General features: G+C 36.0%; 2 protein-coding genes across 3 annotated transcripts; both read left to right on the top strand.

Annotated features, from left to right (window-relative positions):
- Positions 1 to 3860: 3860 nt before the first annotated feature.
- LOC111392957 (vacuolar-sorting receptor 1-like) lies at positions 3861 to 9936 on the top strand. 2 transcript variants are annotated; one of them, XM_023018369.1, is made up of 12 exons: positions 3863 to 4599; positions 5292 to 5984; positions 6814 to 6902; positions 6981 to 7050; positions 7139 to 7222; positions 7427 to 7503; positions 7582 to 7663; positions 8100 to 8182; positions 8347 to 8413; positions 8523 to 8651; positions 8937 to 9043; positions 9561 to 9936. In XM_023018369.1, the coding sequence occupies exons 1-12, from the start codon at positions 4305 to 4307 to the stop codon at positions 9657 to 9659; spliced, it is 1875 nt and encodes a 624-aa protein (XP_022874137.1). In that variant the 5' UTR covers positions 3863 to 4304; the 3' UTR covers positions 9660 to 9936. The 2 variants fall into 2 exon arrangements, with proteins under 2 accessions (XP_022874138.1, XP_022874137.1); XM_023018370.1 differs by lacking the exon at positions 8523 to 8651 and having other exon boundaries at positions 3861 to 4599.
- Positions 9937 to 10203: 267 nt separating this feature from the next.
- Positions 10204 to 13787, top strand: LOC111392946 (probable LRR receptor-like serine/threonine-protein kinase IRK). Its single transcript, XM_023018357.1, has 10 exons — positions 10204 to 10239; positions 10434 to 10529; positions 11413 to 11673; positions 11762 to 12088; positions 12135 to 12153; positions 12379 to 12548; positions 12860 to 12934; positions 13049 to 13189; positions 13291 to 13623; positions 13677 to 13787. Exons 1-10 carry the CDS (start codon positions 10204 to 10206, stop codon positions 13785 to 13787), a joined length of 1569 nt encoding a protein of 522 aa, XP_022874125.1.
- Positions 13788 to 14595: the final 808 nt, after the last annotated feature.

Here is a 14595-nt window from a genome sequence, read left to right on the forward strand (position 1 = left end):
AGGCTCGCCACGAGCGCGAGTCGAGCTCGTGAGGTTAAGGGCCGAGCCGGTTCGGTCCATTGCCACCACTAAGCACAACAGAAAGGGTTTTTGACGTAGACACTCTAATACTCAAATCGAAGCTCCATTATATGGGAATGGTGAGATAATATTTATAGAATAAGTCTCTGGTTAGCGTGATTAAAATCAATTTTTAGTAAATTTTAATAAAAGTTAATAAAATGTGTTGTTGAAAAGTTATGAGTAAGATTGATTATTGACTAATTATATAGTGGTCGTCAGGTGCCTAATTTGGCTATTGAGCATGTTCCTCTAGATTTGAATCCTTGTGTTACATGCTGATTTTCTCATCATGACAACCATTTGATCGCAGATTTCATTTTGTAGTGCCAGTTAATGTGGGCCCCTGCTAGGCCTCTTTCATGGAGTTGATAATGATCACTCAGACAATTATTCTACCGGAACATATAAGACTTGTTTGAACCACATGTTTTTGGAAAAATACATTCGTCAATGTGATTTAATATCATTTCAATCACACATTTTTCAATAAAATAATATTACACGTAAATCCAAAACTTTTCCTTATTTTTTAACTACACATTTTTTAAACAATGGCATAATAAGTCTGACATTAAGTATAATCCATTTTAAATCTAAGAAAGCGATTTTATTATTTCAAAAATCAAATATTAAATAGATTTTATTTATGTAATAATTCATTTAAAAAATATTTTATTAATTAAATATATTAATACCACAATATTATATAATTTATGATCACCTTTATGTATTAGTCGCAATGATAGATGTCACGGTCAAAAATCATAAATTTTATAAGTCACAACTTCGTTATTGAATATCAAATTAATAGATCATATATTATTTCTTTGTCATAAATAACAAATTTTATACGTCAAAACTTATTACACGATTATAAATTATCAAATTATTGGTCACATATTAGTTATTGGTCATATATTAACCAATTTATCGATTACAATTAACCAAATAATTTGTGACCACCATCTCATTATTGCCTCCGGAAGCATTGTTGCTAAAACCAACACCACTTTACGACAATCGACAGCAAAATCGCCATCTCAAACAAACCAACACCCACCGATCCACCAACCACCACCAACACTTCACCATCACTGCAACACCAACGACGGCGACAACCACATCAAAATGGATTCAAAGTCAGAGTCGTAATGGCAGCGACAATAACAATCACTGTATGACGAGATAACAACCAATAGATAAAAAACCTCACCCCATCGCCAACACAACAAAGATGATGACAAACAACACCACCGTTGAAAACCACCACGACGGAAGCAGATTGAAAACTACAACCATTGCAACAACACCAACCCAAGACTCGGGGCTGCAACACCATCGCTCGCACCACCGTGACGACCACAACCACCAACTGCCACCTACACAAACACCACCACCATTTGCAAAATACCAACCATCACAAAAAAACTCAAAATAAATAGATCTAATAAAAAAATCAAAAAACTGCAACACCATAGAGGACGATGAATCGCTATGCGCACCGGTGCATTAAAAGAGCCGAATGCAACGAGGTACTGTCAAGCGCGATGACACCGTGAGGGGTGGGGTAGAGAAAGTGAGAAGAGAGAAGATACAGAGATGGAGAAGAGAGTGAAAAAGATTTTTAGGGTTTGGAAAGAAATTAGGCCCCCATTTGAGCCACATTATTGTAAAAATAAGAATGAAAAATATAGTCTTTATGGACTTCACATAAAAGATAAAAAGTCAAATATGGTGACTTGATGTGATAGATAATAATCATATTTTTTATTTTAATGAAAAAATAATGGAGCTCAAACAAGGCCTAGATTGGGGTTAGGGTTGAAGTTGAGGGTGGAATGGAGTAGGGTAGGGTGGATTTGTTTAATTTCATAATATTATTATTAATGTTTATAAATTCATTTATTTGATTTTTGAAAAAAAAAAATTGGAAATCTTAGTTTTGAACTGGGAAGTTTAAAACTCTGGTTGTATGTAATTTTCACTTGTCATACCAATATCGGATGGTATTGGGCTTTCCAAGTGAAGTATTTTGAGCTTGGGCTCATTTTCATTGCGGACCGAGGGCTCTATTTGACATAAGCCCATTATAAAAGTGGCCCATACTTAGGTCGGCCTAAGCTAAATTTATGCTTTACATATTATTGGTATTCATTCCCTAACATGATTTCTACTACATTATTTTAACCAAAAATTCAGTTCTTTTTTTTTTTTTTTAACATTAATCACCTGCATAAAAATTATGACAATTTACCCCATTAAAAAAACAAAAAAAAAAACATTTAATGCAGTTCATAAATGAACTTAGATCCATAAATTTTGTATCATTAAACATTAAATAATCCTTTATGAATTAAAGTTGAAATAAGTCAATTATTATTTTAATATTAAAGTGAAAACAACTTGTACAATGAACTATCAGATATAGGATTACCTGTTGATTGCAGCGTGCTTGTCTTGGTTGATTTCACATAATATCTAACTCTTTTTCATAAAGCGATAATGAAACATATAATTTGTACAATTTTTTCCATTTTCCAAGTCGATAAGTATCTTTCAAAGTGAACTAATTATTCTCTATCCTATCTTTGATAACGAGTATAATATAGATAACTAATAAAATTGAGATAACTATATTGACTCATGAAAGAAAGATATTTTAAAATATGCAGGAAAGATCATTTTCTACCACAAAATGGGACAATGGCCCAGAAACTGACATTTTCCACGTTTTTCACAACCTAAAGTATTAAAATAAATGCTAATTGGTAGGTGTGGATACATTGTACATAAACACGAGGTAAATAGCATTAACAAGTTACTTTTAAGTATTTTAGATATGAAGAGCTGTTTGATAAAGTTTTTAATAAAATTTTATTAAAAGTTGATGTAATGTAATTAAACAGTTAAAAAATATTAATTAAATAAAATGTGTAGCTAAAATTTAAGTTGGATATCGAACAAGAGGTTTCGTTACCTACCACAATTGTAGTGGGACCGAAATCAATAGACTCGATAGTTAAGCTCCAGTTTATTTTCCATTATTTGCACATTAAAATGAAAAATATAATTGATATCCATCATATCAAGTTACTATATTTGACTTTCTATCTCTTATCTAGGGTCTATAATAATTATATTTTTCATTCTATTTTTACATGTACAAAATGGAGTCTAAATAAATTAAAGGTTGATGCACGTGGCGTTCATGCAAATATCATTGACAAAATCGAAAAGCCCATTAGGCCCAAGTAATCACGACCTAATTAAGAGGCAGTTAATCTAGGCCGTATATCACCGGGGACCACTTTCGTCAGACGTATTACAACCGTACCTTTTCTTCAACACAGAAAAATACAAAAAATTTCTCAAGAAACGGGTAAAGACCAAGGGCATATTTATTTGTGCCCTAGGCAAAATTTCACCATTCGTCCTCAACAATTATTCCAATAACAAGTTGATTTTTAACTTTTAAAAAGGAAAAGCTAGTCCTAAAATTTTATTATATTTGGCATATCTTGTCCCTCTATATTAGTTACCCGTATCTCTTATGTTTAACTCCGTAGAGATTTACTTCTCAACTTGTAATGATGTTTAGAAATTTGAAATTAAGTCAGATTTTACAATATAATCAGATATTGAGACCAACTTGCTTTTTTTCAAACATTGATGATCAATTTGTTAATAGAGCCAAAGATTGGGGCTAATAAAGAAATTATCCTTTTCCTCGGTTTGTTTGTTAATTAATGTTTGCGGGGTAAGACTTGATCTCATGTCCGTTTAGATTTATTAACTGATTACTTATAATTATAATACAAATACGCAACTTGAATGCTACAGATATGATTGTATTATAGTTTATTCACATATGTAGAATAGTTGAGTGATCGAGGGTGAACGTAGTGACCATTATTTTTCTTCAATTCAACGTTTCTACTCGGCTTTTGTTGTTTCTCCTATTTTGTTTGTCCAAACCCTCATATTTCCTTAGTTTTCTCTTTATAAAATGATCAGCTCATATATCATAGAGAATTTCCAATAAAAAGTTGATATTTTTATCAATATGAAATTTTCATGATCTGGGTTTTGAGATTTTGGATCTGATTTGTTTTATATTGATATAAAGTTAGAGTTTGGCAAGTGGGTCTTCGTGAAAGAAGGGATTTGGTAGATTCTGACCTGGGACGAGTCATTTTTTTTTTTCGTTCTTTGTTGATTGAAGGGAAGTGAGAGAGTGAAAGATGAGGGAAAAGGTTGGGTTATTAGTGTGCTTATGGTTTCTTCTATATGGATCTTGTTTGGGAAGATTTGTTGTTGAAAAGAACAGCTTGAGGGTGACATCACCAGGCTCACTGAAAGATGTGTATGAATGTGCAATTGGGAATTTTGGGGTGCCACAGTATGGAGGGACCATGGTTGGTACAGTCCTCTACCCAAAAGCTAATCAGAAGGCGTGCAAGAGTTTTGAAGATGTTGAAATTTCCTTCAAGATTAAGCCTGGAGGCATGCCCATATTTGTTCTAGCTGATCGAGGGGGTAAAGTTTTTTGAATTTGCCCCTGTCAATTGGAAATGTTATTATAAGTTCGAATTTTCATGTTTGTAGGAGGAAATTGATAATGTTCTTTTTGCAGCATTGATTCCTAGTTAACTTGATTGTTGGTTGCATAATTTCATGGGTGTTAACTTGATTGGGAAGAGAAGGAAAAAAATGACCTTGTACTGGTCTTGTACTTCACTAATTATCATCACTTTAAACGTATTGTAACATGCAAACAGTAATCTGGATTTGATGTAGCTAATTAATTTGTCTACTTTGATCTTGAAGTTATTGTTTTATTGGAAACACCAATTTTGGTTTTATATGGAATTGTCGAGGAGTAAACCCACAGCTTAAATGTTGACCCTTTACATCTGGTTTTAGAAGAAAATTTTGAAGTTGATTGTCATTTGTTCTTCTATAGCTTAATATTGTTAATTACTTTGCATAAATCCATTGTATTCTTCTCCGCCTTCACTTATGGCTTGTTCAATATTGGTATTTACATTACCATAGTGCTGGCCTTCCATTCTGTGTCATCCGAATCACACACATTAATACATGTACAACTGTAAACTATCTCTTCATATGTAATTTTTTGCTTAGGTGTGAATTTGATAACTACTGAAGCAATTTACTATCGTCATCTACATATTGAACAATGCCATCGTTATTTGCTGGTTTCGCAGATTGCTACTTCACATTGAAGGCATGGAATGCTCAGAATGCTGGAGCAGCCGCTATTCTTGTTGCAGATGACAGGGTTGAGCCTCTTATTACTATGGATACCCCTGAGGAGGAGAATGCACGAGCAGATTATCTACAAAACATAACTATTCCATCAGCACTTATTAGCAAGGCTCTAGGGGACAACATCAAAAAAGAGTTGTCTAATGGACAAATGGTCAATATAAATCTTGACTGGAGAGAGGCTCTTCCACATCCTGATGAGCGGGTTGAGTACGAGTTCTGGACAAATAGTAATGACGAGTGTGGCCCCAAATGCGAAAGCCAGATACAGTTTGTCAAAAATTTCAAAGGAGCAGCCCAGATACTTGAGCGGAAAGGCTATACCCAGTTCACTCCACATTATATAACTTGGTATTGTCCTGATGCTTTTATTTTGAGCAAACAGTGCAAGTCGCAGTGTATAAACCATGGGAGATATTGTGCTCCGGATCCTGAGCAGGATTTCAGTAAGGGATATGATGGGAAGGATGTGGTGGTGCAAAATCTACGCCAAGTTTGCTTTTTTAAGATAGCCAATGAAAGTGGAAAACCATGGCTTTGGTGGGATTATGTGACTGATTTTGCTATCCGTTGTCCAATGAAAGAGAAGAAGTACACTAAAGATTGTGCCAATGACGTAATCCGTTCACTTGGTATGTTACAGTTCTGTTCTATCAATGTTTTAGTTAACAAAAAATTAAAAATATGCAGTACACTGTGTGTTTCCGTGAATATTCATTTCGATTTTATAGATGATGTCGATGAGACCAAAGTCCTCTATCCTGTAACTGATACCAACATTAACTCTGCTGTTTGATTCTTATTATATGGAGTGTTTGTCATTTGTCACATATTCTTTTTTATAATTTTAACTTTTTTGAGAATGAAAATCACATCTTTTGTTCTTATATGTGCATTAGTTAGTTAACTTTGTTAGATGATAATGTGGATTAAGGCTTAGTGATTTAACAGTCACGAACTTGATTAAGCTGTTACTTGTTTACTATTGCAGTGATAGTCTTCTCCTATACTTATTCCCAATATGGTAGTAGTTCTTTAAATTATGTTGATTACTGTGTATTTATCACCCTCAAATTTTAGTTTGATCCAAATGTCTGCTGTATCTCGTAATGAGTTGTATCATTGTGGAATGGATAATATTGTTTTCCTTGGATTTTGATTGTATAAAACACGTTAATACTGCATTAAATTTTCATTTGGTCCAAATGTTAGTTTTGTAACTGATATGACCTAAAGCTTTATGTTACCAAAGGCTTTATATGGATGGAACCTTGAATTAGTGCTTCTAGATGTACTTGGATCCTTGGGTGCCTAATTATTGACTCCTGGATGGGAATTAGGATTTTCTATTTTCTACCATTTACGTTCTTCACATGATTCTTTACCGTCTTGACAAATGCTAGCATTTATGGATACTTGCTCATTGACTAATCAATATTTATCAAAATGACTTTTATGCAGGTCTCGATGTTAACAAGATAGACAAATGCATAGGAGACACTGAGGCGGATACAGACAACCCAGTTCTAAAAGCTGAACAGGAATCACAGGTTTTGTGTCTTATAAGACCCTTTCATTGTTAGCAATGGCTGTGAAAGTTGTTAACTGAATAAGTAATTTATTTTCAGATGGGGAAGGGTTCTCGTGGAGATGTGACGATCTTGCCTACCCTTGTTATAAACAGCAGGCAGTACAGAGGTAGATAACTCCTAGAACCTTAACAACAGTTGAATTTATTTATCACAATTTATATGGAAAAAGAAAGTTGTTTCTTAAAATGAATCAGGCAAGCTGGACAAAGGAGCAGTTCTCAAGGCCATATGTTCAGGTTTTGAGGAGGCCACGGAGCCAGCTATTTGTTTGACTGAAGGTGATTGATTCTACTATCCATCTCTAATTTATACATAATTATTCTTATAATGTTGTAAACAAAGAAGTAATATGTTGAATTATTCTAGCCATTGTGTTATTGTGAGACTTGATCCACAGCGTTCTAGAAATCACAACCATTTCCAGCACATGTATGTGTAGTTGATACAAAATCCTCAAGTGGCTGTTGACGTTCTTTTTGCAGATATAGAAACCAATGAGTGTAAGGAAAATAATGGGGGATGCTGGCAGGATAAGGCTGCCAATATTACAGCGTGCAGGGTACACTACACTTCTAATTGTTATTTTGGCATTTTTCGCTGCTACATCTATTCTGATGTTCTTAAGAATTCATTACAGGATACGTTCCGTGGGAGATTGTGTGAATGCCCAGTTGTGCAGGGGGTGAAATTTGTTGGTGATGGTTATACTCATTGTGAAGGTGAACATTCCTACTGCTCTATTGGATTATACTTTTCCTATTTCCCCTCTTTATTTAGGAGGGTTGGTGTAGTCCCATTACCCAACCATTCCTATATAGCAACTCTTTTTCCTTATTCATTCTGTTATGATAACACAATGAATTGTCTGGAAGTGGCTCCCTTCTTTTATGTGGTTATCCTTCTACAGTTGTTTTCAAAATTCATTATATTAGGATAAAGTGGTACTGTGTTACCATAGGCTCTGGGGTTATTGACAACGGTATATATTTCTTTCTTTGGGACAATAGATGTATCAGACTTCTCATAAGCCGTTTGTACTCCTGTGATTAATAGTTTCCAGACATAAAACATTTAACACAAGCCTGGTCTTCGGCTTTCTGTTCCAGATGGTCAGTATCTTATTCATCACATTTTCCTGTCTTCTGGCTGTGACAGCTTCTGGCGTATTAAGATGTGAAATAAATTATGGAGGCTGTTGGAGAGGAACCCAGGATGGAAGGACATATTCTGCATGCATTGTAAGTTGGATGGTTCCTTGTAGTACATTTGTTTCCTTCTCTCACATTTTCGTATAAGATGAATTTTATTCTTCTCTTGTTACTCTCTCTCTCTCTCTCTTGTTTGACCATGTGCAAAATTCTGATTCTTCTATGCTGAATATTGATTCAATCTTGTTCTTCAGGATGACCATACTAAAGGTTGCAAGTGCCCTCCAGGATTCAAGGGTGATGGAGTTAAAAATTGTGAAGGTACGCATCTTTATTTCTCTATGGATCATATGAACATAATAGATTCGTCTGCCACTGCATATTTTATGGGTGATTGATTTTAGATTTATTTATCTTGGCATCATTTTAGATATTGACGAGTGTAAGGAAAAACTGGCATGCCAATGTCCAGAGTGCAAATGCAAGAATACGTGGGGCAGTTATGAATGCAGTTGCAGTGGCAACTTATTGTACATGCATGAACATGACACGTGTATAAGTAAGTATGAAAAGTTTTCCTATTTAATATGCAGCGAGTATTGAAGATGTCGGAAGGCAGATTTTGTCCAACTTGTGTGTCATCTTGTGCAGTACTTGAGTATTATTTATCTATCCAGACGTGAGTAGATGGTTAGCACTACATGGTTAAGATGTTGGAATATAGGAATGAAGTTCGTATTTGAATTCTGGAATTGCTGCTATGTCAACAAATTTGTAGCTAATGTAGTTGCATGCTAACATAAATTTCTACAGTGCTTGATTTACCATCTCCTGATCTATGCAGGTAAGGATGCTAATACGGAATTCAGCTGGGGCTTTGTTTGGGCAATCATTCTCGGCCTGGCTGTTGCGGGAGTATCGGGTTATGCTCTGTACAAGTACAGGATCAGGGTATGTTAGCTTTATTTTAATTTTATACTCTTTTACAAGCATTCAAACAACTAGACTGAATTGATATGCACGTAGATTAAGGGTAATCTGGAACTGGACTCTGCAGAATGAGTACCCAAAACGAGTGAGTTAGACAATAGTAGACTAACAGTGATGTAATATTCATCTAATTGAATATGCTCATTCATTGGTTTATGTTTTTTTTTTTTTGGGGGGGGGGGGGGGTTTTTTTTTTTTTTTTTTTTTTTGGGGGGGGGGGTGGTAGTATGTATAATGGCCGTAATTGAATTTGTTAAACAAGGTGTAGCACTGAATGGTGGTGGAAATGCGAGAAAGGGTGGTGAAATTTCTGAAAATGGGATGAGAAGGTCTAAGGGCATGAAAAAATGTTTAGTAGTGTCTTCATGTTCATTTGCTTATCATGTAAATGCTCTGGTGGGATGTTGGTTCTGTTTATGTTCACTTGTTTTTTTCCCCCTTTTCTGGGACTTTCTTGTAATAAAAGATTCACATGCAGAGATACATGGACTCGGAGATTCGGGCTATCATGGCACAGTATATGCCATTGGATAATCAAGGAGAGGTACCTCAACATATGCCTCATAGCAATATCTGATAATAGGGAATGGTAGTTTGTTGGTTAAGATGGCATTTGGAGAAAGAAAATTTATACACACCGCACTGCCAGCGTTTATTTGGTTAAGGCTGATGTTTTCTGACCAGATGTCAAGCATGGAACATTTTCATATTTCAATTTCTTTCACATGGTAATCTAGGTTATAATTTATGTATTTGTAAATTGTGACAGATGTTTATAGACTCCGTGTTTTGGGAAATTTTCCTTGGATGTGATGTGTATTATGATATATTAAATTATTGTTTTGTGTTTCAAATTTTTGTTGGGCCATGTAATTCTCTTCCATTGATCAAGCATTTGACATGCTATAAAGTTCACGTGCAACCATATTTTGCCAATGTCCTTGAAAGTAGTATTGTTTTAGAAGGTGAATTGGATAGTAGTATATATTAATGAAGAAGAAGAAGAACTCGATTGACGTTTAGGTGCTTCACCATACTCTTTCGTTACTGGCATCAAGATGTCCAACAAAACATAAGTCAGCTTTCTCTCTGTGTTATCTGGGACATTTCAAAGATTCTATATGGGGATTTATCTGTCTGATCCAAAGATTTGGCAAGTAGAGGCACCAGATCTTACTTTCTCTTCTTTCCTTTTTAAATCACTACCAGAAAGGTTGAAATCCAGTCAATTGAATCAATATTTCCCTCTCTGTGATAGCTGATAAGCGTTCTAAATACTTTTCGACAATGGGGGCAAAGGATCGAATTGAATACCAAGGGACTTGCTGTGAATGGATATTGTTCTTTACAGTTTAATACCCTATTGAAAAGCGTTAATTGCAGTGAGGGGACATTGCCTGGCATTTACCTTTTTTATGTATATGATACGAGAAGACCTTTTTCAGTGGTGAACAGACATTTTATAGAAAGACAATGAAGTGATCTGGTTGAGTTTAACCCGTAGTTTAGCCCTTATTCCTTTGGATCGATGATGATTACTAACAAAAAGACGGATTTAATCTTTACTGAGATTCTAGGACTGTATGTATCAATTAAGAGCAAAAATAGAGTGAAATCAAGATACTACTGCATGTATTGACTACTTGTAGTTCCAATTCTTGTTGAATGTTTACTGTTTTCAATGATGACATGTTGGGTTTGATTGCCTGCAAAGCTGGGCTAAGACCCACAATCTAGGGTTTTAAATCTTGGAATAAAGATGATCAAAACTCCCTGCAATTGGGTTTGAGTAAAATATGGTCCTAATAAGTCCAATTGAGTATCCGAGCTGGTCCTTGATGACTTTTCTTTGTTTGGGCACCTCAGATGAAGCCTAATAAGATTACAGTTCCTTAAAAGTACTGTCACTGTCAAAGAACAACTTCACAGAGGCTATAAATCCATTTCTTGCTGAAATTGGGAGCTTGAAAATAATTGACTTGAATGAAAATAATTTATCAGGGAGTACTGGATGAGCTTTTCGAACAATATAGGTCTTTAAGGTCGATTTTGCTAGCAAAAAAAAGCTCACTGGTTTATTACCGGAGTCGCTGAGCTCCTGCTCATCATCGAAAAGAATTAACATTTAATACAATCAGCTCTCAGGTCGGTTGCCCTGTGGATTATGGTCATTGAGTTTACTTCAATCACTTGATTTATTGGATAACCTATTCAAGGGTGAGATTCTATAAGGAATTGAGAGTTCGTATAATTTGAGAGCAATTAGTTTGCAGAAGAACAAGTTTATAGGCTGCCTGCCTGAATATATTGGAATTTTCTTACTGTTGAAGGCTATTGGTGACAATTATTTCAGTGGGTGGCTTCCTATGTCTATGCATAAGCTCGTGAATTGCAGATATCTTGATGTGAGTGGCAATTCGGTAACTAGGAATTCCTGGCTGGATTGCAGCTATGATAAGCCTGGAGTTCTTGACCTTTCGAACAATAACTTTACTGGTGAGATACGGGGCTCCATAGGAAATCTTCAATTGTCGAAAAATCAGTTTGTAGGAAGCTTACCAGAGTCTCCTGTGAATTGCATAAACCTTAAGGTACTTGATGTTGGCCAAAATTTGTTCACAATCTTTCTTCGTGGGTTTTTAAGTTGGCTTTGGAGCGCATCTCCATTTCTAAAGACAGATATACTGGAAGCATCTGTCAGCATCCTATCAATCTCTTCAAGACTTGGATTTGTCGTCCAATGCGTTATGTGGTGAAATTTCATCTTCCATTAGGAATTTCATCAGTTTGCAGTTCTTGAATATTTCCAGGAACTCTTTAGTTGGTCTCGTCCCTGCAAATGTAGGTGAATTGAACAACACTCTCGTCCTTAATCTTAGTCAGAGTCAGTTAAATGGAAGCATCCCCTTTGAAATAGGAAGAGCAGTTCCATTGCAGGAATTAAGACTCAAGAGCTATTTCCTTCCTGACAGCAGATATAAGGAACTGCTCATCTCTTACCTCTTTGTGAGTTCCCCATCACTTGAAATTTTCTGTTTCGTGGTGACTGTAGATTTATGGATTTGATGATGGTCTGCTATTCATCTGAAGCTCTTTGTATATAGTTATAAAAGATAATAAAAAATGTACCCATTTGTTTCTCTCATGTAGGATCTTGTCTCATAACAACATTACTGTTCATCTGAAGGTCTTTGTATATAGTTATAAAAGATAATAAAAAATGTACCCATTTGTTTCTCTCATGTAGGATCTTGTCTCATAACAACATTACTGTTTCAGTCCCTGCGGCATTGCAGGCTTATCCAACCTTCAGGTAATCGATTTGTCCTTCAGTCGCTTCACCAGAAGTTCACCGAAAGAAATTGCTGATCTTTCCCACCTTATTACCTTCAATATTTCCTACATTCATCTCCAAGGTGAACTTCCAGGCGGTGGCTTCTTCGACTCAATCCATTGCCCGTCATTGGTAATCTGTCCCTTTGTGGTTCTTTGTCAAGCAATCATGCCCTGCTGTCAAACCCAAACCCCTTTTCCTAAGCCCCAATTCACCTGTTTGAGTGAACCACTCATGGTTCTCTATCTTCACATCTCCGTCATAAGAGAGTGATACTCAGTATATCTTCCTTAATTACCATTGGTGCTGCTGTTTTCATTGCCCCTGGTGTATTGACTGTCTCTATTCTGAATATTTGTCTGCAATTCCAAAACACAATCTGCTGTGACCCTTAATTTATCAATAAGCGATGATTTTAACCCTTCTTATGATACTGAAGCTAGCTATTTCAAGCTCATCATGTTTCTGGTGATGCTGAGATTTTAGGAGGGACCAAAGCACTTCTCAATAAAAATTATGTACTTGGATGTGGTGGTTTTGAAGCCGTTCACAGAACAAAACTTTAGTGATCAGCAAGCTTTTAACATGTCGAGCTTGTTTATGTTCCGACCAGATTTTGAACGGATGTTAAGAAACTAGGAAAGATCAGAACGCAGAATCTGGTGGTGCTCGAGGGGTATGACTGGACTTCATCTCTACAGAACCTCGTGTTTACAGATGTATCTGTGGAGGAAGTTTGTATAAACATCTCCACGAAGGAGAGACTAGTGGATGTGGATGCCTCACATGGCAACAAATATTCAAAATAATACTAGGTAGTGCTGAAGGCTTTGCTCATCTGCACCTGTGAGCATTATTTACTATAACATCTAAGTGCCTATGTTTTGATGGACAATTCTGGAGATCCCAAGGTGGGAGATTTTGGCCTGGATCGGCTTTTGCCTGCATTAGACTGTTATATCTTAAGCAACAAGATTCAGAATGCACTTGGGTACACACTCCGGAATTTGCAAGTCAAACTGTGAGGATAACCGATAAATGTGATGTTCATAGATTTGGGATCTTGACTCTTAGGGTGTTGACGGGGAAGAGACCAGTAGAATACATGGAAGATGACGTGGTTGTTCTATGTGACGTGGTGATGGAAGCATTGGATGACGGCAGGGTGGAGGAATATGTTGACCAGAAGCATCGGGGTAACTTTCCAGTTCGTTAAGGCAATTCCAGTAGTAAAACTTGGTTCGATTTGCGCATCTCCAGTTCCATAAACACTACAGACATGGACTAGGTGATCAGAATTTTGGAACTAATCCAATGTCCTTCAGAGTGTCCAGAAGAGCTGGAAATATCTTACGTAGAATAGATAGATAAGAGCAATAAAAATAGGTGCTTCGGCAAAGAGAGATCCAGTTGATTCATTAGACATATGAAGAAAATACATCATCAGAGGATTTTCTTAAAAATTATTAGTCTTTCTGTTAAATTTTTTTTTAGTTCTTTTGGGTTGGAGGCATCATTTATTGCATATATAGGTACTAAATTCTTGATCTTTTGGTCTAATCTCCCTCTACTGATGTTATATCCAGATCTCGTTGTCTTGTGAAAGGAGTCTCCAATAGACAACTTAATACAATTATGCTCACTTCCATCTGTTTTTACACAAATTCTGTTTTATTTTTGTTAATATTCATTTTCAGTCCACCATTTATCATTAAAGCACATGATCCAAAAAACATCATTTCACTTTATCATGTGCATTCAAGAGAGTGATCATTGTCAAATGTATCAAAGCATGTTTGTGTAAAAGCTTTAGAAAATTCAAATAGAAAGAGCCTTCCCGGGTTCTATGCCAACTTTGATCTAAGCAGCTAGTGGGATGGGGCATTTCCCACCAAAAACTTTCATTTTTGGTGTAATCATTTTACAGATTAAAGTGAAAATCTCAGTGCCTATCCCATTCCTATAGCAAGGGGGTGGGGTGGTGTGGGGGTCAACTAACAGTTGGACAAGGAGTGCAAACCTAGGAACGGCATTTTTCAAGTTTCAGCTTCTTCGATTGACGACAATTTATGTATTTCTTGATTACGAGAGCCCAGCAGCCCCTCGGGAATGACTTGTATAAAGCTATTTTTTTATATTTTTTTTGTGGTTGGGGGGGGGGGGGGGGGGGGGGTGAAAG

Source organism: Olea europaea, unplaced genomic scaffold, assembly GCF_002742605.1.
Source record: "Olea europaea var. sylvestris unplaced genomic scaffold, O_europaea_v1 scaffold998, whole genome shotgun sequence".
In the NCBI taxonomy this organism is placed as follows: Eukaryota; Viridiplantae; Streptophyta; class Magnoliopsida; order Lamiales; family Oleaceae; genus Olea; species Olea europaea.

What these genes read in the sequence shown, in the direction of transcription:
- LOC111392957 (XM_023018369.1), top strand. Translation starts at nt 4,305, where the DNA reads ATGAGGGAAAAGGTTGGGTTATTAGTGTGCTTATGGTTTCTTCTATAT. An exon ending in TGACGTAATCCGTTCACTTG is followed by an intron (nt 5,985 to 6,813) that starts GTATGTTACAGT and finishes ACTTTTATGCAG; the next exon opens with GTCTCGATGTTAACAAGATA. An exon ending in TGGTTATACTCATTGTGAAG is followed by an intron (nt 7,664 to 8,099) that starts GTGAACATTCCT and finishes TGGCTGTGACAG; the next exon opens with CTTCTGGCGTATTAAGATGT.
- LOC111392946 (XM_023018357.1), top strand. Translation starts at nt 10,204, where the DNA reads ATGGGGATTTATCTGTCTGATCCAAAGATTTGGCAA. An exon ending in TGAATTGCATAAACCTTAAG is followed by an intron (nt 11,674 to 11,761) that starts GTACTTGATGTT and finishes TTCTAAAGACAG; the next exon opens with ATATACTGGAAGCATCTGTC. An exon ending in CACTTCTCAATAAAAATTAT is followed by an intron (nt 12,935 to 13,048) that starts GTACTTGGATGT and finishes ACGGATGTTAAG; the next exon opens with AAACTAGGAAAGATCAGAAC.